Source organism: Oncorhynchus mykiss, chromosome 8 (genome assembly GCF_013265735.2).
Source record: "Oncorhynchus mykiss isolate Arlee chromosome 8, USDA_OmykA_1.1, whole genome shotgun sequence".
In the NCBI taxonomy this organism is placed as follows: Eukaryota; Metazoa; Chordata; class Actinopteri; order Salmoniformes; family Salmonidae; genus Oncorhynchus; species Oncorhynchus mykiss.
The window spans coordinates 78,152,921-78,178,014 of record NC_048572.1 but is presented as its reverse complement, the minus strand read 5'-3'; the positions used below and the strand labels follow the sequence as shown (position 1 = coordinate 78,178,014).

The following is a 25,094-nucleotide window of genomic DNA, read 5'->3' as shown; positions in this document are numbered from 1 at the left end:
CTGAGTGATGACTCATAGAGTTCTGAGTGATGACTCAGAGGTCTGAGTGATGACTCATAGAGGTCTGAGTGATGACTCAGAGATCTGAGTGATGACTCATAGAGGTCTGAGTGATGACTCATAGAGGTCGGAATGATGGCTCATAGAGGTCTGAGTGATGACTCATAGAGGTCTGAGTGATGACTCATAGAGGTCTGAGTGATGACTCATAGAGGTCTGAGTGATGGCTCATAGAGGTCTGAGTGATGGCTCATAGAGGTCTGAGTGATGACTCATAGAGGTCGGAGTGATGGACGTGGACGTTGACAGACTCACATTTTTGCCTCCCATGGCCTCAAACATCTTCTCCAGCTGCACTCTAAGCTGTTGGATGTTATTCATGATGATGCAGGGCTGAAGAAGACACAAATAAGGAGAGATCATATTTTACATATCTCTCTGTATCTTGCAGATATGAGCAGAGAGAGATAAGTTGTATCTTGCTGATACAAACAAGACAGACAGACAGACAGACAGACAGACAGACAGACAGACAGACAGACAGACAGACAGACAGACAGACAGACAGACAGACAGACAGACAGACAGACAGACAGACAGACAGACAGACAGACAGGAGGCTGAGTGAGTGTTGACTATAGACGAGTCAGTCCTTTGGGAGAATTAGTTCCCCTGGGAGCCAGTCCAGCTTCTCCCTTTAGACCACATTCAGCTAATCAAACACTCCTGCCCTTTCACCCACACAGTTTCCCTAACCTACCACTTTCTCTTTCTCTTTGTTCCCACATTGTTTAGGGAACTCTTTGGAAATGATCTCAGCATAGGACAGCAGAACGTTCCCGATGGTCTGAGAGAGAGAGAGAGAGAGAGAGAGAGAGATACAGAGAGAGAGAGAGAGCGCGATAGATAGAGAGAGAGATACAGAGATACAGAGAGAGAAAGAGATATACAGAGAGAGAGAGAGAGAGATACAGAGATACAGAGAGAGAGAGAGAGATACGGAGAAAGGGAGAGATGTTTATCATCTGAATGAGCATCTTCTGCATCATCTAACCATATCAGTGTTATTGTCGGCCATATTGGTAAGGCCTAAGGGTGGTACCTTGGCGAATCTCTTCATGTAGTTGCCTACGATCTGGGGGTCAGGACACTCTAACTTGCGTATGATCTCAAAGCTCTGGTTGAGCTGAGAGAACACATCCACCACCGAACAGGAGAACAGAGCATGCTCTGACGTCACCTGGAACTGTATGGGGTAAGAGAGGCAGGGGGTGGGGGGTTAAAAAGCACTCGGATATCTAACAAAAGGCACTACTGGGATCCCCACACTTCAAAGAACCAATACATTTAATCTTATAGTTTAAAGATAGATGGCCCTGGTGCTGTTGAATTCTCTATGAATGGACAGTGTGTGTGGCTGGTTCCTCTCTTCATCAGGTGAATGGTGATTAGTGATATGATGGGGAGCAGAGGCCTCATTAACACCCCTGTCATTAGAGGATTATTGATCATGTCGTGAAGGGGGGGTGGGGGGGTGGCGGTGGGACTGGTTTCCTGCTGACACAGGAAACAGGAAGCTGCTGTAGGCAACAGTAATTGGACCCCAAGGACCATTGACGAATGGGGGGAGAGAACCTACTCATCTACATTGACCCGATTGTGTGTGCGCATGAGCGTGCACGTATGTGTGTGTGAGAGAGAGAAGGAGGGTGTTGTGTGTTGAGTAAGGGAAGTACACATGATGTAAGTGTGTTGGAGGGAGGGGCAGATGAAGGGAGAGATGGAGGGAGGGAGGGAGGGAGGGAGGGAGGGATAGAGGGAGGGATGGAGGGAGGGATAGAGGGAGGGATGGAGGGAGGGAGGGGCAGATGAAGGGAGAGATGGAGGGAGGGAGGGAGGGAGGGAGGGAGGGAGGGAGGGAGGGAGGGAGGGAGGGAGGGAGGGAGGGAGGGAGGGAGGGAGGGAGGGAGGGAGGGAGGGAGAGAGAGATGGAGGGAGGGAGGGAGGGAGGGAGGGAGGGAGGGAGGGAGGGAGGGAGGGAGGGAGGGAGGGAGGGAGGGAGGGAGGGAGGGATAGAGGGAGGGAGGGAGGGAGGGAGGGAGGGATAGATAGATAGAGGGAGGGAGGGAGGGAGGGAGGGAGGGAGGGAGGGATAGAGGGAGGGAGGGAGGGAGGGAGGGAGGGATAGATAGATAGAGGGAGGGAGGGAGGGAGGGAGGGATAGATAGATAGAGGGAGGGATAGATAGAGGGAGGGATAGAGGGAGGGAGGGATAGATAGAGGGAGGGATAGATAGATAGAGGGAGGGATAGAGGGAGGGAGGGATAGATAGATAGATAGAGGGAGGGAGGGAGGGAGGGAGGGATAGATAGATAGAGGGAGGGATAGATAGAGGGAGGGATAGAGGGAGGGAGGGATAGATAGAGGGAGGGATAGATAGATAGAGGGAGGGATAGATAGAGGGAGCAGTAACTTCTGTGTTGGGTGTTTACACCCTTTGCAGCTTGTCCAGTGAAACTGCATATTGCAACTGGTCTAATAGACCTACACAGACATAGCTTATCATCATGTATAAAGTTACTTTAAAGTTATTATTATTGAGAAATAACTACATAATTACAATTTGACCATGTATTGACTAGCAAATGCCACATAAATAGGGGCCTGTAAAACAAAACACATCTCAGAGAGGAAATAGATGTGAATTTACCCCGTCCTTTGTGTCCCTCACTAGGGCACCGTGCAGGAAGTCTCTGGACACTTCCTCGTTCTCGTCCAACCACTGGATGACAAACGGCTCGAACCACCTATGAGGCGGCAGAGAAGGGGTCCACCAAAACCTCTCATTATGTGATAACACCCCCCCCCCCCAAAAAAAAAAATACAAAAATCAATGGACTTTCCATAAAAAAAGAGCTGAATAAGATGAGATAAAGAACACTCACGCTGGGTACTCCGGTACACGTTTCTGGAAGGTGGGCAGCTCTTTGCAGTATTCGTTGTAGAGCCACTTCACCTTGAAGTGCAGGTTCATGTAATCAGCACTCTTACACAGCCGGTTCTTCTCATGCTCTGAGAATGATAGAGAATAGTAGGGGAGATTTGGAACATATTCATTCATAGTACACACAGGCACACAATCTCACACACAGACGCACGCACACACACACTTACCCTCCATGGCATATCTCATATCTTGAGCAAACATGTTCCACATGACCTCTGCACTGATCACGCCCACATTCAGTTCCTGAGGAAACCTGCGCGGGACAGGAGAACAGTGTTCAGAGAGGGAGAGACAGAGACAGAGAGAGAGAGAGAGAGAGACAGCAGCACAATTAGACCCAATCAAATCATGAGAAAACAAAAAGATAATTACTTGACACATTGGAAAGAATTAACAAAAAAACAGAGCAAACTAAAATGCTATTTGGCCCTAAACAGAGAGTACACAGTGGCAGAATACTGACCACTGACCACTGTGACTGACCCAAACTTAAGGAAAGCTTTGACTATGTACAGACTCAGTGAGCATAGCCTCCCTATTGAGAAAGGCTGCCGTAGGCAGACATGGCTCTCAAGAGAAGACAGGCTCTGTGCACACTGCCCACAAAATGAGGTGGAAACTGAGCTGCACTCCCTAACCTCCTGTTCAATGTATGACCATATTAGAGACACATATTTCCCTCAGATTACACAGATCCACAAAGAATTTGAAAACAAACCCAATTTTGATAGACTCCCATATCTACTGGGTGAAATGCCACAGTGTGCCATCACAGCAGCAAGATTTGTGACCTGTTGCCACAAGAAAAGGACAACCAGTGAAGAACAAACACCATTGTAAATACAACCCATATTTATGCCTATTTATTATCCCTTGTGTACCCTTAACCATTTGTACATCGTTACAACACTGTATATATACGTAATATGACATTTGTAATGTCTTTATTGTTTTGAAACTTCTGTATGTGTAATGTTTAATATACATCTGTATTGTTTATTTCACTTTTGTATAGTATTTACCTCACTTGCTTTGGAAATGTTAACACGTTTCCCATGCCAATAAAGCCCCCTGAATTGAATTGAATTGAATTGAATTGAGAGAGAGAGAGAGAGAGAGAGAGAGAGAGAGAGAGAGAGAGAGAGAGAGAGAGAGAGAGAGAGAGAGAGAGAGAGAGAGAGAGAGAGAGAGAGAGAGAGAGAGAGAGAGACTCACTGGTTGAGACAGGGTGTATAGGAGTTCTTGTCTTCCTCTATGATGGAGACGATGAGGGTGATGAGTTTTGACCAGAAGTCCAAGTTCTTGATACTGGGACCCTGCTCTTCTGGAACGTCAGCCTTAGCCTGGAGAGAGAGAGGAAGGTCAGACAGACATACACACAGGCAAGCACTCACGTGAACACACATACACAAACACACAAAAACACACACACACAAATGTATGCGCTCACGTTGATGTGGAAAATTCGATCCAAAGATTAGGCAGAGACTAATTTATAATGATAATAGTGAATCTTTAATAGATTCAAGCAGCAGGTAGATCCCTCTCTGATCTCAGAGTAAATGGTTCCATGTCTCTTATATAGAGAGGGAGATCCCTCTCTGATCTCAGTCAGGGAAGGAGCTCCCAGAGTAAATGGTTCCATGTCTCTTATATAGAGAGGTAGATCCCTCTCTGATCTCAGTCAGGGAAGGAGCTCCCAGAGTAAATGGTTCCATGTCTCTTATATAGAGAGGGAGATCCCTCTCTGATCTCAGTCAGGGAAGGAGCTCCCAGAGTAAATGGTTCCATGTCTCTTATATAGCGAGGGAGATACCTCTCTGATCTCAGTCAGGGATGGAGCTCCCAGAGTACATGGTTCCATGTCTCTTATATAGCGAGGGAGATAGAGGTAATAATACAATCATATTGTTTACACAACAGTTATTTATACAAGCAACAGTTCCGGAACACATTGGCCTTGTGTTAGGGTGCAGACATACCAGGAGTCTATAACAGGCATCACAGTCCAACACAGAACAGACCATAACACTTCAGAAGTTACAACAACTCACCCCATTTCTGCCACAACAACGTGAACACACACACACACGCACATAAACACACACAAACACACATACTCACAGGGTCTGTCTGGTACTCTCTGCTGTAGAGTTCATGACAGTTGTTGAAGATGTATTCGTAGGTGGAGTTGAGACAGGCTTTAACACAGTCCTTCACCACCTGACTGGCCCTGGGGGGGCTCTGCAGCTCCTGGACCTGATCACACAGGAGGGTCAGAGGTCAGTTAGTTTAGCATTAGAATGACCAGTCAGTTCCAAAACATTGTCACTCTTGATAAATATTTTTATTTGACCTTTATTTAACTAGGCAAGTCAGTTAAGAACAAATTCTTATTTTCAATGACGGCCTAGGAACTGTGGGTTAACTGCCTGTTCAGGGGCAGAACGACAGATTTGTACCTTGTCAGCTCGGGGATTTGAACTTGCAACCTTCTGGTTACTAGTCCAACGCTCTAACCACTAGGCTACCCTGAGGAGCGAAACAATTATTGGCACCCCTTTTTTCAATACCTTGTGAGGATAACGGCACAAAGCTTTTACAAAATATATTTGATGAGACTGGAAAACACAGTGGGAGGGATCTCAGACCAGTCCTCCATACAGAATATTTCTAGATCCTTGATATCCTTCATCTGCACTTATGGTCTGCCCTCTCCAATTCATACCACAGGTTTTCAATGGGGTTGAAGTCCAGAGACTGATGGCCACTGCAAAATGTTGTTGATGCCGTTGACCTTAAAGTAACTGACCAGTGAAAATCTCACTTTTAAAAGCACACAGTCTGTCAACATCCCCATGTCAATTTCTTTGAAAGGCTGGTCATGGCTCACATCAACACCATCATCCCAGAAACCCTAGACCCACTCAATTTGCATACCGCATCAACAGATCCACAGATGATGTAATCTCTATTGCACTCCACATTACCCTTTCCCACCTGGACAAAAGGAACACCTATGTGAGAATGCTTTTCATTGACTACAGCTCAGCGTTCAACACCATAGTGCCCTCAAAGCTCATTACTAAGCTAAGGACCCTGGGACTAAACACCTCCCTATGCAACTGGATCATGGACTTCCTGACGGGCCTCCCCCAGGTGGTGAGGGTAGGTAACAACACATCTGCCACGCTGATCCTCAACACAGGGGCCCCTCAGGGGTGTGTGCTCAGCCCCCTCCTGTACTCCCTGTTCACTCACGACTTCACGGCCAGGCACGACTCCACACCATCATTAAATTTGCAGATGACACAACAGATCATGTCCTGATCACCGACAACAACGAGACAGCCTATAGGGAGGAGGTAAGAGACCTGGCCATGTGATGCCAGGATAACAACCTCTCCCTCAACGTGATCAAGACAAAGGAGATGATTGTGGACTACAGGAAAAAGAGGACTGAGCACGTCCCCATTCTCATTGATGGGGCTGCAGTGGAGCAGGTTGAGAGATTCAAGTTCCTTGGTGTCCACATCACCAACAAACTAATATGGTCCAAGCACACCAAGACAGTTGTGAAGCGGGCTTGACAAAACCTGTTCCCCTCAGAAGACTGAAAAGATTTGGCATGGGCCCTCAGATCCTCAAAAGGTTCTACAGCTGCACCATCGAGAGCATCCTAACTGGTTGCATCACTGCCTGGTGTGGCAACTGCTCGGCCTCCGACCGCAAGGCACTACAGAGGCCCAATACATCATTGGGGCCAAGCTTCCTGCTATCCAGGACCTCTTTACCAGGCGGTGTCAGAGGAAGGCCCTAAAAATTGTCAAAGATTCCAGCCACCCTAGTCATAGACTGTTCTCTCTGCTACCACACGGCAAGCGGTACCGGAGTGCCAAGTCTAGGTCCAAGAGGTTTCTAAACAGCTTCTACCCCCAAGCCATAAGACTCCTAAACATCTAGTCAAATGGTTAGCCAGACTATTTGCATTGCTCCGCCCCCCCTCCCCTCTCCACACCACTGCCACTCTCTGTTGTCATCTATGCATAGTCACTTTAATAAACTAAACCTACACATACAGTTGAAGTCGGAAGTTTACATACACTTATGTTGGAGTCATTAAAACTCGTTTTTCAACCACTCCACAAATTTCTTGTTAACAAACTATAGTTTTGGCAAGTCAGTTAGGACAGGACATCTACAAGTCATTTTTCCAACAATTGTTTACAGACTATTATTTCCAGATTATTTCACTTATAATTCACTGTATCACAATTCCAGTGGGTCAGAAGTTTACATACACTAAGTTGACTGTGCCTTTAAACAGCTTGGAAAATTCCAGAAAATGATGTCATGACTTCAGAAACTTCTGATAGGCTAATTGACATAATTTGAGTCAATTGGAGGTGTACCTGTGGATGTATTTCAAGGCCTACCTTCAAACTCAGTGCCTCTTTGCTTAACATCATGGGAAAATCAAAAGAAATTAGCAAAACAATTGTAGACCTCCACAAGCCTGGTACCTCCTTGGGAGCAATTTCCAAAAACCTGAAGGTACCACGTTCATCTGTACAAACAATAGTACGCAAGTATAAACCCGAATGGGACCATGCAGGCGTCATACCGCTCAGGAAGGAGACGCGTTCTGTCTCCTAGAGATGAACGTATTTTGGTGCCAAAAGTGCAAATCAATCCCAGAACAACAGCAAAGGACCCTGTGAAGATGCTGGAGGAAACAGGTACAAAATTATCTATATCCACAGTAAAACGAGTCCTATATCGACATAACCTGAAAGGCCGCTCAGCAAGGAAGAAGCCACTGCTCCAAAACCGCCATAAAAAAGCCAGACTACGGTTTGCAACTGCACATGGGGACAAAGATCGTACTTTTTGAGAAATGTCCTCTGTTCTGATGAAACAAAAATAGAACTGTTTGGCCATAATGACCATTGTTATGTTTTGAGGATAAAGGGGGAGGCTTGCAAGCCGAAGAACACCATCCCAACCGTGAAGCACGGGTGTGGCAGCATCATGTTATGGTGGTGCTTGCTGCAGGAGGGACTGGTGCACTTCACAAAATAGATGGCTTCATGAGGAAGAAAGGAAAATTATGTGGATATATTGAAGCAACATCTCAAGACATCAGTCAGGAAGTTAAAGCTTGGTCGCAAATGAGTCTTCCAAATGGACAATGACCCCAAGCATACTTCCAAAGTTGTGGCAAAATGGCTTAAGGACAACAAAGTCAAGGTATTGGAGTGGCCAAGTCCTGACCTCAATCCTACAGAACATTTGTGGGCAGAACTGAAAGTGTGTGCGAGCAAGGAGGCCTACAAAGCTGACTCAGTTACACCAACTCTGTCAGGTGGAATGGGCCAAAATTCACCCAACTTATTAATGTGGGAAGCTTGTGGAAGGCTACCCGAAACGTTTGACCCAAGTTAAACAATTTAAAGGCAATGCTACCAAATACTAATTGAGTGTATGTAAACTTCTGAACCACTGGGAATGTGATGAAAGAAATAAAAGCTGAAATAAATCATTCTCTCTACTATTATTCTGACATTTCACATTCTTAAAGTAAAGTGGTGATCCTAACTGACCTGAGATAGGGAATTTTTCCTGGGATTAAATGTCAGGAGTTGGAATGTTTTTGGCTAAGGTGTATGTAAACTTCCAACTTCAAGTCTACATACAACCTCAACTAACCTTCCGTGGCCTCCAACTGCTCTTAAACGCTAGTAAAACCAAATGCATGCTTTTCAACCGTTCGCTGCCTGCACCCGCACGCCTGACCAGCATCACCACCCTGGATGGTTCCGACCTTGAATATGTGGACATCTATAAGTACCTAGGTGTCTGGCTAGACTCTAAACTCTCCTTCCAGACCCATATCAAACATCTCCAATCGAAAATCAAATCAAGAGTCGGCTTTCTATTCCGCAACAAAGCCTCCTTCACTCACGCCGCCAAACTTACCCTAGTAAAACTGACTATCCTACCGATCCTCGACTTCGGCGACGTCATCTACAAAATTGCTTCCAACACTCTACTCAGCAAACTGGATGCAGTTTATCACAGTGCCATCCGTTTTGTCACTAAAGCACCTTATACCACCCACCACTGCGACTTGTATGCTCTAGTCGGCTGGCCCTCGCTACATATTCGTCGCCAGACCCACTGGCTCCAGGTCATCTACAAGTCCATGCTAGGTAAAGCTCCGCCTTATCTCAGTTCACTGGTTACGATGGCAACACCCATCCGTAGCACGCGCTCCAGCAGGTGTATCTCACTGATCATCCCTAAAGCCAACACCTCATTTGGCCGCCTTTCGTTCCAGTTCTCTGCTGCCTGTGACTGGAACGAATTGCAAAAATCGCTGAAGTTGGAGACTTTTATCTCCCTCACCAACTTCAAACATCTGCTATCCGAGCAGCTAACCGATCGCTGCAGCTGTACATAGTCTATTGGTAAATAGCCCACCCATTTTCACCTACCTCATCCCCATACTGTTTTTATTTATTCATTTTTATTTTTCTGCTCTTTTGCACACCAATCTCTACCTGTACATAACCATCTGATCATTTATCACTCCAGTGTTAATCTGCATAATTGTAATTATTTGCCTACCTTCTCATGCCTTTTGCACACAATGTATATATAGACTCCCCTTTTTTATACTGTGTTATTGACTTGTTAATTGTTTACTCCATGTGTAACTCTGTGTTGTCTGTTCACACTGCTATGCCTTATCTTGGCCAGGTCGCAGTTGCAAATGAGAACTTGTTCTCAACTAGCCTACCTGGTTAAATAAAGGTGAAATAAATAAAAAAAAAATTAAAAAAACGGTGCCCATGCACATTGACTCTGTACCGGCACCACCTTGTATATATTGTTATTTTTAACTGTTGCTCTTTAATTACTTGTTACTTCTATCTCTTATTTTTATCCATATTTTTTAAAACTGCACTGTTAGTTAGGGGCTCGTAAGTAAGTATTTCACTGTAAGGTCTACATCTGTTGTATTTCGGCGCATGTGACTAATACACTTTGATTTGACTTGATCCTGTACTTCTATTTTTGCCAAAGCATACATTGTAGAACCCCCCCCCCCCCCCCCCCCCCCCACCTCAAACTTATAGCTCAAACAGACCATTTAAAAAATGCTTGCTATTTCCTCAGAGAGTGATGTCAGGTAACACTTTATTTGGATAGTCCCAAGTAGATGGTTTATAGATGTTCAATGACTGTCAACAATATTGCAACTAATTATCCATTAACCTGACACTAACAGTATATGGCTGATACACCTTAACGTCTGTTAAATGTTACCTAGCCCTCAAGACCTATCCTGATCCACCGTTGTGCTCTCGTTTTGTTCCACTGAATCCGTGGAGCGAAACAGAACGTGAGCTCGCGAGATCAAGATGGTCGTACGAGGCTACTCAAGAGCTAGATTAGCAATAAGTCCATCTATGAATCCACATATTTCCTGGAAAGAAGCTTGGACTTGATGAAAAAGAGATGAAGAAGGAGATGAATGAGGTATTGTTTTGTTCACCTTCATCCTGAAGAAGGTGATGCTGGTCAGTAGGTCTACAGTAGATTTGAGGTCCTGCAGCCTCTCAGGGCTACTGGCTGGGAAGTTATTCTACAAACACAGAAACACCATTAAAAACACACAGAAACACCATTATAAACACACAGAAACACCATTACAAGCACACAGAAACACCATTACAAAGACAAAAACACCATTACAAAGACACAGAAACGCCCTTACAAAGACACAGAAACGCCCTTACAAAGACACAGAAACGGCATTACAAAGACACAGAAACACCATTACAAAGACACAGAAACACCATTATAAAGACGAAAACACAATTACAAAGACACAGAAACACCATTACAAAGACACAGAAACACCATTACAATGACAGAAAACATCATTATAAAGACACAGAAACACCATTAAAAACACACAGAAACACCATTACAAAGACAGAAACACCATTACAAAGACAGAAACACCATTACAAAGACACAGAAACACCATTACAAAGACAGAAACACCATCACAAAGACAGAAACACCATTACAAAGACACAGAAACACCATTACAGACACAGAAACACAATTACAAAGACAAAAACACCATTACAAAGACAAAAACATAACTACAAACACAGAAACACCATTACAAACACAGAAACACACTGATATATCCTTTAAAAGAGTGTAGAAACAAAGAAACACTGTTTGGAACAGAGATATGTTTTTGAAAGATAGGTTCAGATATCACAAGACTGGTCAAATAAACAATGGCTTGTTGAAGGTCTATGTAACTTAGAATGTAATTTTTATATAGTGAGTATACTTTTGTATCAGTCTATTTTATCTCCTCTTTCATGAATTTCAACTTCTGGTTAAATATAATCATGTAAACTGCAAGAAAATGCTACTTATACAATGGCCTATATACCGTGTCATGCAGATGGAATTATGGCCTATATACCGTGTCATGCAGATGGAATTATGGCCTATATACCGTGTCATGCAGATGGAATTATGGCCTATATACCGTGTCATGCAGATGGAATTAGAAGAATAATACAATTAGCCAAAACACATGATATTTACAAACAAAGACATTACAACAATGACTTCCACATAAAACAGAGTATAACACAATGACTTCCACATAAAACAGATTATAACACAATGACTTCCATTTATAAAACAGAGTATAACACAATGACTTCCATTTATAAAACAGATTATAACACAATGACTTCCACATAAAACAGATTATAACACAATGACTTCCATTTATAAAACAGAGTATAACACAATGACTTCCATTTATAAAACAGATTATAACACAATGACTACCACATAAAACAGATTATAACACAATGACTTCCATTTATAAAACAGATTATAACACAATGACTACCATTTATAAAACAGATTATAACACAATGACTTCCACATAAAACAGATTATAACACAATGACTTCCATTTATAAAACAGATTATAACACAATGACTTCCACATAAAACAGATTATAACACAATGACTTCCATTTATAAAACAGAGTATAACACAATGACTTCCATTTATAAAACAGATTATAACACAATGACTTCCATTTATAAAACAGATTATAACACAATGACTTCCACATAAAACAGATTATAACACAATGACTACCATTTATAAAACAGATTATAACACAATGACTTCCATTTATAAAACAGATTATAACACAATGACTTCCACATAAAACAGATTATAACACAATGACTTCCACATAAAACAGATTATAACACAATGACTTCCATTTATAAAACAGAGTATAACACAATGACTTCCATTTATAAAACAGATTATAACACAATGACTTCCATTTATAAAACAGATTATAACACAATGACTTCCACATAAAACAGATTATAACACAATGACTACCATTTATAAAACAGAGTATAACACAATGACTTCCACATAAAACAGATTATAACACAATGACTTCCATTTATAAAACAGATTATAACACAATGACTTCCATTTAGAAAACAGATTATAACACAATGACTTCCATTTATAAAACAGATTATAACACAATGACTACCATTTATAAAACAGATTATAACACAATGACTTCCATTTATAAAACAGATTATAACACAATGACTTCCATTTATAAAACAGATTATAACACAATGACTTCCACATAAAACAGATTATAACACAATGACTACCATTTATAAAACAGATTATAACACAATGACTTCCATTTATAAAACAGATTATAACACAATGACTTCCATTTATAAAACAGATTATAACACAATGACTACCATTTATAAAACAGATTATAACACAATGACTACCATTTATAAAACAGATTATAACACAATGACTTCCACATAAAACAGATTATAACACAATGACTTCCATTTATAAAACAGATTATAACACAATGACTTCCATTTATAAAACAGAATATAACACAATGACTTCCATTTATAAAACAGATTATAACACAATGACTTCCACATAAAACAGAATATAAAACAATGACTTCCATTTATAAAACAGATTATAACACAATGACTTCCATTTATAAAACAGATTATAACACAATGACTTCCATTTATAAAACAGATTATAACACAATGACTTCCATTTATAAAACAGATTATAACACAATGACTTCCATTTATAAAACAGATTATAACACAATGACTTCCATTTATAAAACAGATTATAACACAATGACTACCATTTATAAAACAGATTATAACACAATGACTTCCATTTATAAAACAGATTATAACACAATGACTTCCATTTATAAAACAGATTATAACACAATGACTACCATTTATAAAACAGATTATAACACAATGACTTCCATTTATAAAACAGATTATAACACAATGACTTCCATTTATAAAACAGATTATAACACAATGACTTCCATTTATAAAACAGATTATAACACAATGACTTCCATTTATAAAACAGATTATAACACAATGACTTCCATTTATAAAACAGATTATAACACAATGACTACCATTTATAAAACAGATTATAACACAATGACTTCCATTTATAAAACAGATTATAACACAATGACTACCATTTATAAAACAGATTATAACACAATGACTACCATTTATAAAACAGATTATAACACAATGACTTCAATTTATAAAACAGATTATAACACAATGACTTCCACATAAAACAGATTATAACACCATGACTTCCATTTATAAAACAGATTATAACACAATGACTTCCATTTATAAAACAGATTATAACACAATGACTACCATTTATAAAACAGATTATAACACAATGACTTCCATTTATAAAACAGATTATAACACAATGACTTCCATTTATAAAACAGATTATAACACAATGACTTCCATTTATAAAACAGATTATAACACAATGACTTCCATTTATAAAACAGATTATAACACAATGACTTCCATTTATAAAACAGATTATAACACAATGACTTCCATTTATAAAACAGATTATAACACAATGACTTCCATTTATAAAACAGATTATAACACAATGACTTCCATTTATAAAACAGATTATAACACAATGACTTCCATTTATAAAACAGAATATAACACAATGACTACCATTTATAAAACAGATTATAACACAATGACTTCCATTTAGAAATGACACAAACACTTTTAAAAGTCTCTCAATATCCTTAACATATACATATATAAAATGAGAAATCGTAAACAGTAAAGAAAATAGTTGTTTAGAAAGGTCAAAGTTGACATTACCCGGTACATGGATAGGTCAATCCTCAGGGAGTTGTGGAGCTGATCTAGGAGTTTCACAAACCTGTCCTTCTACCCACACGCACACGGGACACGCACACGGGACACGCACACGGGACACGCACACACGGGACACGCACACACGGGACACGCACACACAACACACACACACACGACACACACACACACACACACACACACGGGCACACACACGGGACAAGATAAAACAGGGTTAAAAATGGAAACATACACGTGTTTAACAGGTGTTATTTCCGATCCAGCTAAATGCTTTATTTGTATTTGTTGAGAAATGGTATGTCAACGGGATCTAGCACGGGGAGTCTGATTGGGCAGTTGGGGATGTACATTTGGCCACTGTTTGAAAATAGGGCCAGAGACTGTATTAGGGCAGAGGGCCCTCGGGACAATGTTCCAGTTCCGAACTTCAATTATCTTCACACTTCAACATATCATCTCTAGGATGGTCTTTCCAATTGGTCCATATACTGTAGATAGAAAAGTCAAATAATACCTTCAATTAAAAGCTCAACTTAAAACATGAGGGGAATAAGCCAATTAACTCACTCCAAAGTTGGATGCGGCGAAGCGGTCTGATGCCGAGACGTTATTGGTGGACTGGGTGGTGTGGGCGTAGTAAGCATTGATGTTGGCCAGCAGGGTACTCATCACCGCGGGCACGCCCGGGCACATGTACTTAGACGACAGGCAGGCAAAGTGGCTGTGGACACACACACAATACTATAATTACAGTATATTCATATTAACTAGGACTAATAGGTATGAACTAATGCTGACTGGTGTTTATGTTTGTTCATCAGCTACTGTTTTGTAAGTTCTCATTGTCATTTGTCTGTCCAGTGTAGTTTGTAAAGAGAAAGTGGGATACCTAGTCAGTTGTACAACTGAATGCCTTAAACTGATATGTGTCTTCTGCTTTTAACACAACGCCTCTGAATCAGAGAGGTGCAGGGAGCTGCCTTAATCGACATCCATGTCTTCAGTGCCCAGGGAACAGTGGGTTAACTGTCTTGTTCAGAGTGACAGATTTGTACCTTGTCAGCTCAGGGATTCAATCCAGCAACCTTTCAGTTACTGGCCCAATGCTCTAACCACCAAAATACCTGCCTACATACAGTGCCTTGCGAAAGTATTCGGCCCCCTTGAACTTTGCGACCTTTTGCCACATTTCAGGCTTCAAACATAAAGATATAAAACTGTATTTTTTTGTGAAGAATCAACAACAAGTGAGACACAATCATGAAGTGGAACGACATTTATTGGATATTTCAAACTTTTTTAACAAAGAGCATTTGTGAACAGCAGTTTTCAGTTCTTTCCACAGATTCTCGATTGGATTCAGGTCTGGACTTTGACTTGGCCATTCTAACACCTGGATATGTTTATTTTTTAACCATTCCATTGTAGATTTTGCTTTATGTTTTGGATCATTGTCTTGTTGGAAGACAAATCTCCGTCCCAGTCTCAGGTCTTTTGCAGACTCTATCAGGTTTTCTTCCAGAATGGTCCTGTATTTGTCTCCATCCATCTTCCCATCAATTTTAACCATCTTCCCTGTCCCTGCTGAAGAAAAGCAGGCCCAAACCATGATGCTGCCACCACCATGTTTGACAGTGGGGATGGTGTGTTCAGCTGTGTTGCTTTTACGCCAAACATAACGTTTTGCATTGTTGCCAAAAAGTTCAATTTTGGTTTCATCTGACCAGAGCACCTTCTTCCACATGTTTGGTGTGTCTCCCAGGTGGCTTGTGGCAAACTTTAAATGACACTTTTTATGGATATCTTTAAGAAATGGCTTTCTTCTTGCCACTCTTCCATAAAGGCCAGATTTGTGCAATATACGACTGATTGTTGTCCTATGGACAGAGTCTCCCACCTCAGCTGTAGATCTCTGCAGTTCATCCAGAGTGATCATGGGCCTCTTGGCTGCATCTCTGATCAGTCTTCTCCTTGTATGAGCTGAAAGTTTAGAGGCCAGGTCTTGGTAGATTTGCAGTGGTCTGATACTCCTTCCATTTCAATAGTATCACTTGCACAGTGCTCCTTGGGATGTTTAAAGCTTGGGAAATCTTTTTGTATCCAAATCTGGCTTTAAACTTCTTCACAACAGTATCTCGTACCTGCCTGGTGTGTTCCTTGTTCTTCATGATGCTCTCTGCGCTTTTAACGGACCTCTGAGACTATCACAGTGCAGGTGCATTTATACGGAGACTTGATTACACACAGGTGGATTGTATTTATCATCATTAGTCATTTAGGTCAACATTGGATCATTCAGAGATCCTCACTGAACTTCTGGAGAAGTTGAAAGTAAAGGGGCTGAATAATTTTGCACGCCCAATTTTTCAGTTTTTGATTTGTTAAAAAAGTTTTAAATATACAATAAATGTCCTTCCACTTCATGATTGTGTCCCACTTGTTGTTGATTCTTCACAAAAAAATACAGTTTTATATCTTTATGTTTGAAGCCTGAAATGTGGCAAAAGGTCGCAAAGTTCAAGGGGGCCGAATACTTTCGCAAGGCACTGTATACAATGGGTGGGTCTAATCCTGAATGCTGATTGGTTAAAAGCGCATTCCAAGTTACCACCGACTAAATCTATGATGTTAAAATGCCTATTTACTCTGTTCCATCTGACTGGACAATCCATTGTCTCATCAGCCCAGCCAGGCAATCGTCTCGGGCCTAACAACCCCTGTGCCAATATATCCTCCAAACACCGGCTTCTCGGCCATTATCACTTAAATATACACTGAATATACAAAATATTAAGCTCTTTCCATGACATAGACTACCCAGGTGAATCCAGGTTAAAGTTATGATCACTTTTTGATGTCACTTGTTAAATCTACTTCAAGGGATGTGGACAGGTTAAAGAAGGATTTTTAAGCCTTGAGACATGGATTGTGTGAGCCAAAGTGCCTTTGAACAGGGTATGGTAGTAGGGCCAGGTCCACCGGTTTGTGTCAAGAACAGCAACGCTGCTGGGTTTTTCACCCTCAACAGTTTCCCGTGTGAATCAAGGATGGTCCACCAACCAAAGGACATCCAGCACACTTGACACAACTGTGGGAAGCACTTTGGACACCTTGTAGAGTCCATTCCCCGACGAATTGAGGCTGTTCTGAGGGCAAGAGGGGATGCAAATCAATATTAGGAAGGTGTTCCTAATGTTTGGTACACTCAGTGTAGTCTCAAGTTTATCACATTCTGCATGGTGCTACATGTTATCATGAGCGGACACACTGGGTGATGGTAAATAATACTGGTTCAAGCCAGAGATATACATCAATAGATATGTCTCTGGTTGAAGCCTATGACCAAACTCTCTGTAGGTGTTCTGTATGGTGATGGTACTGACGTCATAGCCTGGTAGATGGACTCCACTCCGTAACGCATGGCGAACTCATCCACGATCTCCTGGGGAGTCTCCTCGAAGTACACCTTCCACGCGTCGTCTCCTTTAGCATCAGGGATCTTCACCACACCACTGTTCTGCACCTCTGTAGTGTACTGGAACAGGTGCTACACACACAGAGGTTAAAGTTAAAGGTGTGTAAGGTTGCAAATGGACGAAATATTACAGGACATTTTGGAAGTTTACCAGCAACCAAAATTCTGGTAGTTATCTTTCAAGTTTTTATTTTTTGTTTTATAAGATTACATCTAGTGGCCTTTTGCCGTAGGTCGGATTATCACAGGTGTCTGTAATTATCTCTGGCCCTAAAAATATATAAAATAATCAAATAAGATGATTTAAAAATAAAAAAATGTATGAGAAAGTTATAAAACATTATCCTAAATATAAACCATCAGCTTAGTGAATACCACTGGTGTTTAATATGAGGGTTTCAGCTTAGTGAATACCACTGGTGTTTAATATGAGGGTTTCAGCTTAGTGAATACCACTGGTGTTTAATATGAGGGTTTCAGCTTAGTGAATACCACTGGTGTTTAATATGAGGGTTTCAGCTTAGTGAATACCACTGGTGTTTAATATGAGGGTTTCAGCTTAGTGAATACCACTGGTGTTTAATATGAGGGTTTCAGCTTAGTGAATACCACTGGTGTTTAATATGAGGGTTTCAGCTTAGTGAATACCACTGGTGTTTAATATGAGGGTTTCAGCTTAGTGAATAACAATGGTGTTTAATATGAGGGTTTCAGCTTAGTGAATACCACTGGTGTTTAATATGAGGGTTTCAGCTTAGTGAATACCATTGGTGTTTAATATGAGGGTTTCAGCTTAGTGAATACCACTGGTGTTTAATATGAGGGTTTCAGCTTAGTGAATACCATTGGTGTTTAATATGAGGGTTTCAGCTTAGTGAATACCACTGGTGTTTAATATGAGGGTTTCAGCTTAGTGAATACCACTGGTGTTTAATATGAGGGTTTCAGCTTAGTGAATACCATTGGTGTTTAACATGAGGGTTTCAGCTTAGTGAATACCACTGGTGTTTAATATGAGGGTTTCAGCTTAGTGAATACCACTGGTGTTTAATATGAGGGTTTCAGCTTAGTGAATACCACTGGTGTTTAATATGAGGGTTTCAGCTTAGTGAATACCACTGGTGTTTAATATGAGGGTTTCAGTTTAGTGAATACCACTGGTGTTTAATATGAGGGTTTCAGCTTAGTGAATACCACTGGTGTTTAATATGAGTGTTTCAGCTTAGTGAATACCACTGGTGTTTAATATGAGGGTTTCAGCTTAGTGAATACCACTGGTGTTTAATATGAGGGTTTCAGCTTAGTGAATACCATTGGTGTTTAATATGAGGGTTTCAGCTTAGTGAATACCACTGGTGTTTAATATGAGGGTTTCAGCTTAGTGAATACCACTGGTGTTTAATATGAGGGTTTCAGCTTAGTGAATACCACTGGTGTTTAATATGAGGGTTTCAGCTTAGTGAATACCACTGGTGTTTAATATGAGGGTTTCAGCTTAGTGAATACCACTGGTGTTTAATATGAGGGTTTCAGCTTAGTGAATACCACTGGTGTTTAATATGAGGGTTTCAGCTTAGTGAATACCACTGGTGTTTAATATGAGGGTTTCAGCTTAGTGAATACCACTGGTGTTTAATATGAGGGTTTCAGCTTAGTGAATACCACTGGTGTTTAATATGAGGGTTTCAGCTTAGTGAATACCACTGGTGTTTAATATGAGGGTTTCAGCTTAGTGAATACCATTGGTGTTTAATATGAGGGTTTCAGCTTAGTGAATACCACTGGTGTTTAATATGAGTGTTTCAGCTTAGTGAATACCACTGGTGTTTAATATGAGGGTTTCAGCTTAGTGAATACCACTGGTGTTTAATATGAGGGTTTCAGCTTAGTGAATACCACTGGTGTTTAATATGAGGGTTTCAGCTTAGTGAATACCACTGGTGTTTAATATGAGGGTTTCAGCTTAGTGAATACCACTGGTGTTTAATATGAGGGTTTCAGCTTAGTGAATACCACTGGTGTTTAATATGAGGGTTTCAGCTTAGTGAATACCATTGGTGTTTAATATGAGGGTTTCAGCTTAGTGAATAACAATGGTGTTTAATATGAGGGTTTCAGCTTAGTGAATACCACTGGTGTTTAATATGAGGGTTTCAGCTTAGTGAATACCACTGGTGTTTAATATGAGGGTTTCAGCTTAGTGAATACCACTGGTGTTTAATATGAGTGTTTCAGCTTAGTGAATACCACTGGTGTTTAATATGAGGGTTTCAGCTTAGTGAATACCACTGGTGTTTAATATGAGTGTTTCAGCTTAGTGAATACCACTGGTGTTTAATATGAGGGTTTCAGCTTAGTGAATACCATTGGTGTTTAATATGAGGGTTTCAGCTTAGTGAATACCACTGGTGTTTAATATGAGGGTTTCAGCTTAGTGAATACCACTGGTGTTTAATATGAGGGTTTCAGCTTAGTGAATACCACTGGTGTTTAATATGAGGGTTTCAGCTTAGTGAATACCACTGGTGTTTAATATGAGGGTTTCAGCTTAGTGAATAACAATGGTGTTTAATATGAGGGTTTCAGCTTAGTGAATACCACTGGTGTTTAATATGAGGGTTTCAGCTTAGTGAATACCACTGGTGTTTAATATGAGGGTTTCAGCTTAGTGAATACCATTGGTGTTTAATATGAGGGTTTCAGCTTAGTGAATACCACTGGTGTTTAATATGAGGGTTTCAGCTTAGTGAATACCACTGGTATTTAATATGAGGGTTTCAGCTTAGTGAATACCATTGGTGTTTAATATGAGGGTTTCAGCTTAGTGAATACCATTGGTGTTTAATATGAGGGTTTCAGCTTAGTGAATACCATTGGTGTTTAATATGAGGGTTTCAGCTTAGTGAATACCATTGGTGTTTAATATGAGGGTTTCAGCTTAGTGAATACCACTGGTGTTTAATATGAGTGTTTCAGCTTAGTGAATACCACTGGTGTTTAATATGAGGGTTTCAGCTTAGTGAATACCATTGGTGTTTAATATGAGGGTTTCAGCTTAGTGAATACCACTGGTGTTTAATATGAGGGTTTCAGCTTAGTGAATACCACTGGTATTTAATATGAGGGTTTCAGCTTAGTGAATACCATTGGTGTTTAATATGAGGGTTTCAGCTTAGTGAATACCACTGGTGTTTAATATGAGGGTTTCAGCTTAGTGAATACCATTGGTGTTTAATATGAGGGTTTCAGCTTAGTGAATACCACTGGTGTTTAATATGAGGGTTTCAGCTTAGTGAATACCACTGGTGTTTAATATGAGGGTTTCAGCTTAGTGAATACCACTGGTGTTTAATATGAGGGTTTCAGCTTAGTGAATACCACTGGTGTTTAATATGAGGGTTTCAGCTTAGTGAATACCACTGGTGTTTAATATGAGGGTTTCAGCTTAGTGAATACCACTGGTGTTTAATATGAGGGTTTCAGCTTAGTGAATACCACTGGTGTTTAATATGAGGGTTTCAGCTTAGTGAATACCACTGGTGTTTAATATGAGGGTTTCAGCTTAGTGAATACCATTGGTGTTTAATATGAGGGTTTCAGCTTAGTGAATACCACTGGTGTTTAATATGAGGGTTTCAGCTTAGTGAATACCATTGGTGTTTAAGATGAGGGTTTCAGCTTAGTGAATACCATTGGTGTTTAATATGAGGGTTTCAGCTTAGTGAATACCACTGGTGTTTAATATGAGGGTTTCAGCTTAGTGAATACCACTGGTGTTTAATATGAGGGTTTCAGCTTAGTGAATACCATTGGTGTTTAAAGTAACTGTCCAGTGTTTCCAGATTTCTATGAAACATGACCTGTAATAAATTTCAATAGTGAAATAGTTTGGGTAATTAAGTATGTTAAAATCAGCTTTTTGAATGTTGTGGCACACCCCAAACACAGAATGGTGACCCCAAACACAGAATGGTGACCCCAACCACAGAATGGTGACCCCAAACACAGAATGGTGACCCCAAACACAGAATGGTGACCCCAAACACAGAATGGTGACCCCAACCACAGAATGGTGACCCCAACCACAGAATAGTGACCCCAACCACAGTATGTTGTGTCGCACCCCAACCACAGAATGTTGTGTCGCACCTCAACCACAGAATGTTGTGGACGTACACCAACCACAGAATGTTGTGGGCGTACACCAACCACAGAATGTTGTGGAGGTACACCAACCACAGAATGTTGTGGAGGTACACCAACCACAGAATGTTGTGGACGTACACCAACCACAGAATGTTGTGGACGTACACCAACCACAGAATGTTGTGGACATACACCAACCACAGAATGTTGTGGACGTACACCAACCACAGAATGTTGTGGGCGTTCACCAACCACAGAATGTTGTGGACGTACACCAACCACAGAATGTTGTGGGCGTTCACCAACCACAGAATGTTGTGGGCGTACACCGGTCATTAAAGAGTGACTGTCTCTAAAAAGCAACTTATCCTTTTGAACACGGCCTGTGTGGCATCGATATGAGTCAGAAATATTCATTCTAGTGTCAAAATGGACTACAACGTGTCAATAGGATCAGGATAATTTTTCAGTCTCTTCCAAAACTGAGATTTATGAGATGATATGAAAACATGTTATGTTGTGGAACGAAGGACACCGTGACGGAATGAAGGACACCATGACAGAATGAAGGACACCGTAACTGAACGAAACCCACCATGACAGAATGAAGGACACCGTGACAGAACGAAGGACACCATGACAGAATGAAACACACGTAACTGAACAAAACCCACCATGACAGAATGAAGGACACCGTGATGGAACGAAGGACACCATGACAGAATGAAGGACACCGTGACAGAACGAAGGACACCATGACAGAATGAAACACACGTAACTGAACGAAACCCACCATGACAGAATGAAGGACACCGTGACGGAACGAAGGACACCATGACAGAATGAAGGACACCGTAACTGAACGAAACCCACCATGACAGAATGAAGGACACCGTGACAGAACGAAGGACACCATGACAGAATGAAGGACACCGTAACTGAACAAAACCCACCATGACAGAATGAAGGACACCGTGACAGAACGAAGGACACCATGAAAGAATGAAAGACACCGTAACAGAACGAAGGACACCGTGACAGAATCAAGGACACCATGACAGAATGAAGGACACCGTGACAGAACGAAGGACACCATGACAGAATGAAAGACACCGTGACAGAACGAAGGACACCGTGACAGAATCAAGGACACCGTAACAGTTTCTCTTGGGTTTATTTCAAATCTGACCACATGCCCACAGCTGGCAGGACCTAATTAATCATCAATTCGGAATGCAGCTTAACCCGACCAGATCGTAATGCCCATGGTCAATTTAGTTTAACATTGGATATCCCTATGGGGCTAGTTAGGGACCATCAATAAATTACACAATGTACATGGGACAATATTTTACAATGTCAATAGGTCCAACTTTCAATGACTTAAAAACCTAAAATCAGCTATAAATTGTAGAAATACATATACAAATATTGAAAGCATTTAATGAGACAAAAGAATGTGCAACATGAAAGATGTGCAACATGAAAATGTTGTCCCATTTACATTGTGTAATTTATTGACTAATTTATTAACTAGCCACAGAGATAGGCGATCCAAAGTCAAACCAATTTTGCCAAAGTCGCACACCAGCCGGCTGAAGCTAATTGACAAAAGAAGTTGCCTAGCACTAGCCTAGGCGACTTCAAGACACAAGACCTGGTTAGACCGTTTCAAGTTATCTAGAAGGGTGATTGACTGTAACGGTGTACTGTTTTTGCAGAGCGAAAATACAAACGCTTTCCACATGTGAACACACGTACAAGAGACACCCACATGAAACCACACCCCCAAGACGTCTCTCGTTTGGCTTCAGTCATGGCCGCTGCATTTTGTAACGAGCAATATGAAAAAGAAGGACAAATTAGGAAGTCCAGACCCCAAAAAATATTCATGCGAGTAGACTGCTGATTGGCCAGCTCAGCCAATGAGCCAACATTACATCAGGTTCTTTCAGGAAATAGCAAGCATTTTTTTAAAACAAACTGTTTGAGATACAAGTTCGAGGTGGGATTTTTGACGTGCTTTTTCTGCAATTTATGTTATGGCCATGAGTTAACAGAATAATAACTTTTAAAAGTTAGATTTTGACTGGACAGTTAGTTTAATATGAATGTTTCAGCAGGAAATATCCTTTATATTTTTACACACTTATTTATTTTAATATGTCTTTGTTGTAAATGGTTTTGGCCAGACTGGTGGCAGCTGAGTTAATTTTTCATTAATTAAGCTATTTTCTCTTGAACCAGATGGTCTTTCCACTAGGACAATATGGACACAGATATACCCCCCCAAAATATATGAAGAATATAAATGTACTATAAATTACCAAAGTTACCATAGATCACCTTTTAATTACAGAAATGACTGAAGATTCCTGTAACTCTGGTAAATTACCGGTAACTTTGCAACCCTGTGTGTGTGTGTGTGTGTGTGTGTGTGTGTGTGTGTGTGTGTGTGTGTGTGTGTGTGTGTGTGTGTGTGTGTGTGTGTGAAGGTGTACTTAGTATGTGAAACGAGGTATGGTCTGGTCAGTCTTACCTCATGTAGACAGGTGTACTGGACATGGTAGGGAGCCACAGTCTCCTCTCCTTTGATCTCTACACTGATGTGCATCCGGATGGCTCCAGACACAGCTGACTTGTCTGTTCTCTTGTCTGTCAGAGAATTACAACAGACTCACATCAACATGTCTGTTCTCTTGTCTGTCAGAGAATTACAACAGACTCACATCAACATGTCTGTTCTCTTGTCTGTCAGAGAATTACAACAGACTCACATCAACATGTCTGTTCTCTTGTCTGTCAGAGAATTACAACAGACTCACATCAACATGTCTGTTCTCTTGTCTGTCAGAGAATTACAACAGACTCACATCAACATGTCTGTTCTCTTGTCTGTCAGAGAATTACAACAGACTCACATCAACATGTCTGTTATCTTGTCTGTCAGAGAATTACAACAGACTCACATCAACATGTCTGTTCTCTTGTCTGTCAGAATAACTACAACAGACTCACATCAACATGTCTGTTCTCTTGTCTGTCAGAATAACTACAACAGACTCACATCAACATGTCTGTTCTCTTGTCTGTCAGAATAACTACAACAGACTC

General features: G+C 40.9%; 1 protein-coding gene across 3 annotated transcripts in view; it reads right to left on the bottom strand.

Annotated features, from left to right (window-relative positions):
- LOC110530995 (protein unc-13 homolog A) overlaps positions 1-25,094 on the bottom strand; it is a 115,491-nt gene that overhangs the window by 10,035 nt on the left and 80,362 nt on the right. For 2 of the 3 annotated variants that reach the window (XM_036986344.1, XM_036986346.1), the window contains exons 20-32: positions 24,520-24,635; positions 17,743-17,906; positions 14,927-15,080; positions 14,345-14,413; positions 10,569-10,658; positions 5,132-5,266; positions 4,223-4,350; positions 3,175-3,260; positions 2,946-3,072; positions 2,711-2,807; positions 1,103-1,246; positions 761-847; positions 316-393 (exon numbers count right to left, since the gene is read on the bottom strand). In XM_036986344.1, coding sequence (XP_036842239.1) covers positions 316-393; positions 761-847; positions 1,103-1,246; positions 2,711-2,807; positions 2,946-3,072; positions 3,175-3,260; positions 4,223-4,350; positions 5,132-5,266; positions 10,569-10,658; positions 14,345-14,413; positions 14,927-15,080; positions 17,743-17,906; positions 24,520-24,635 — 1,475 coding nt within the window. The remainder of the gene's footprint in view (positions 1-315; positions 394-760; positions 848-1,102; positions 1,247-2,710; positions 2,808-2,945; positions 3,073-3,174; positions 3,261-4,222; positions 4,351-5,131; positions 5,267-10,568; positions 10,659-14,344; positions 14,414-14,926; positions 15,081-17,742; positions 17,907-24,519; positions 24,636-25,094) is intronic. The other variant, XM_036986345.1, reaches the window with a different exon arrangement.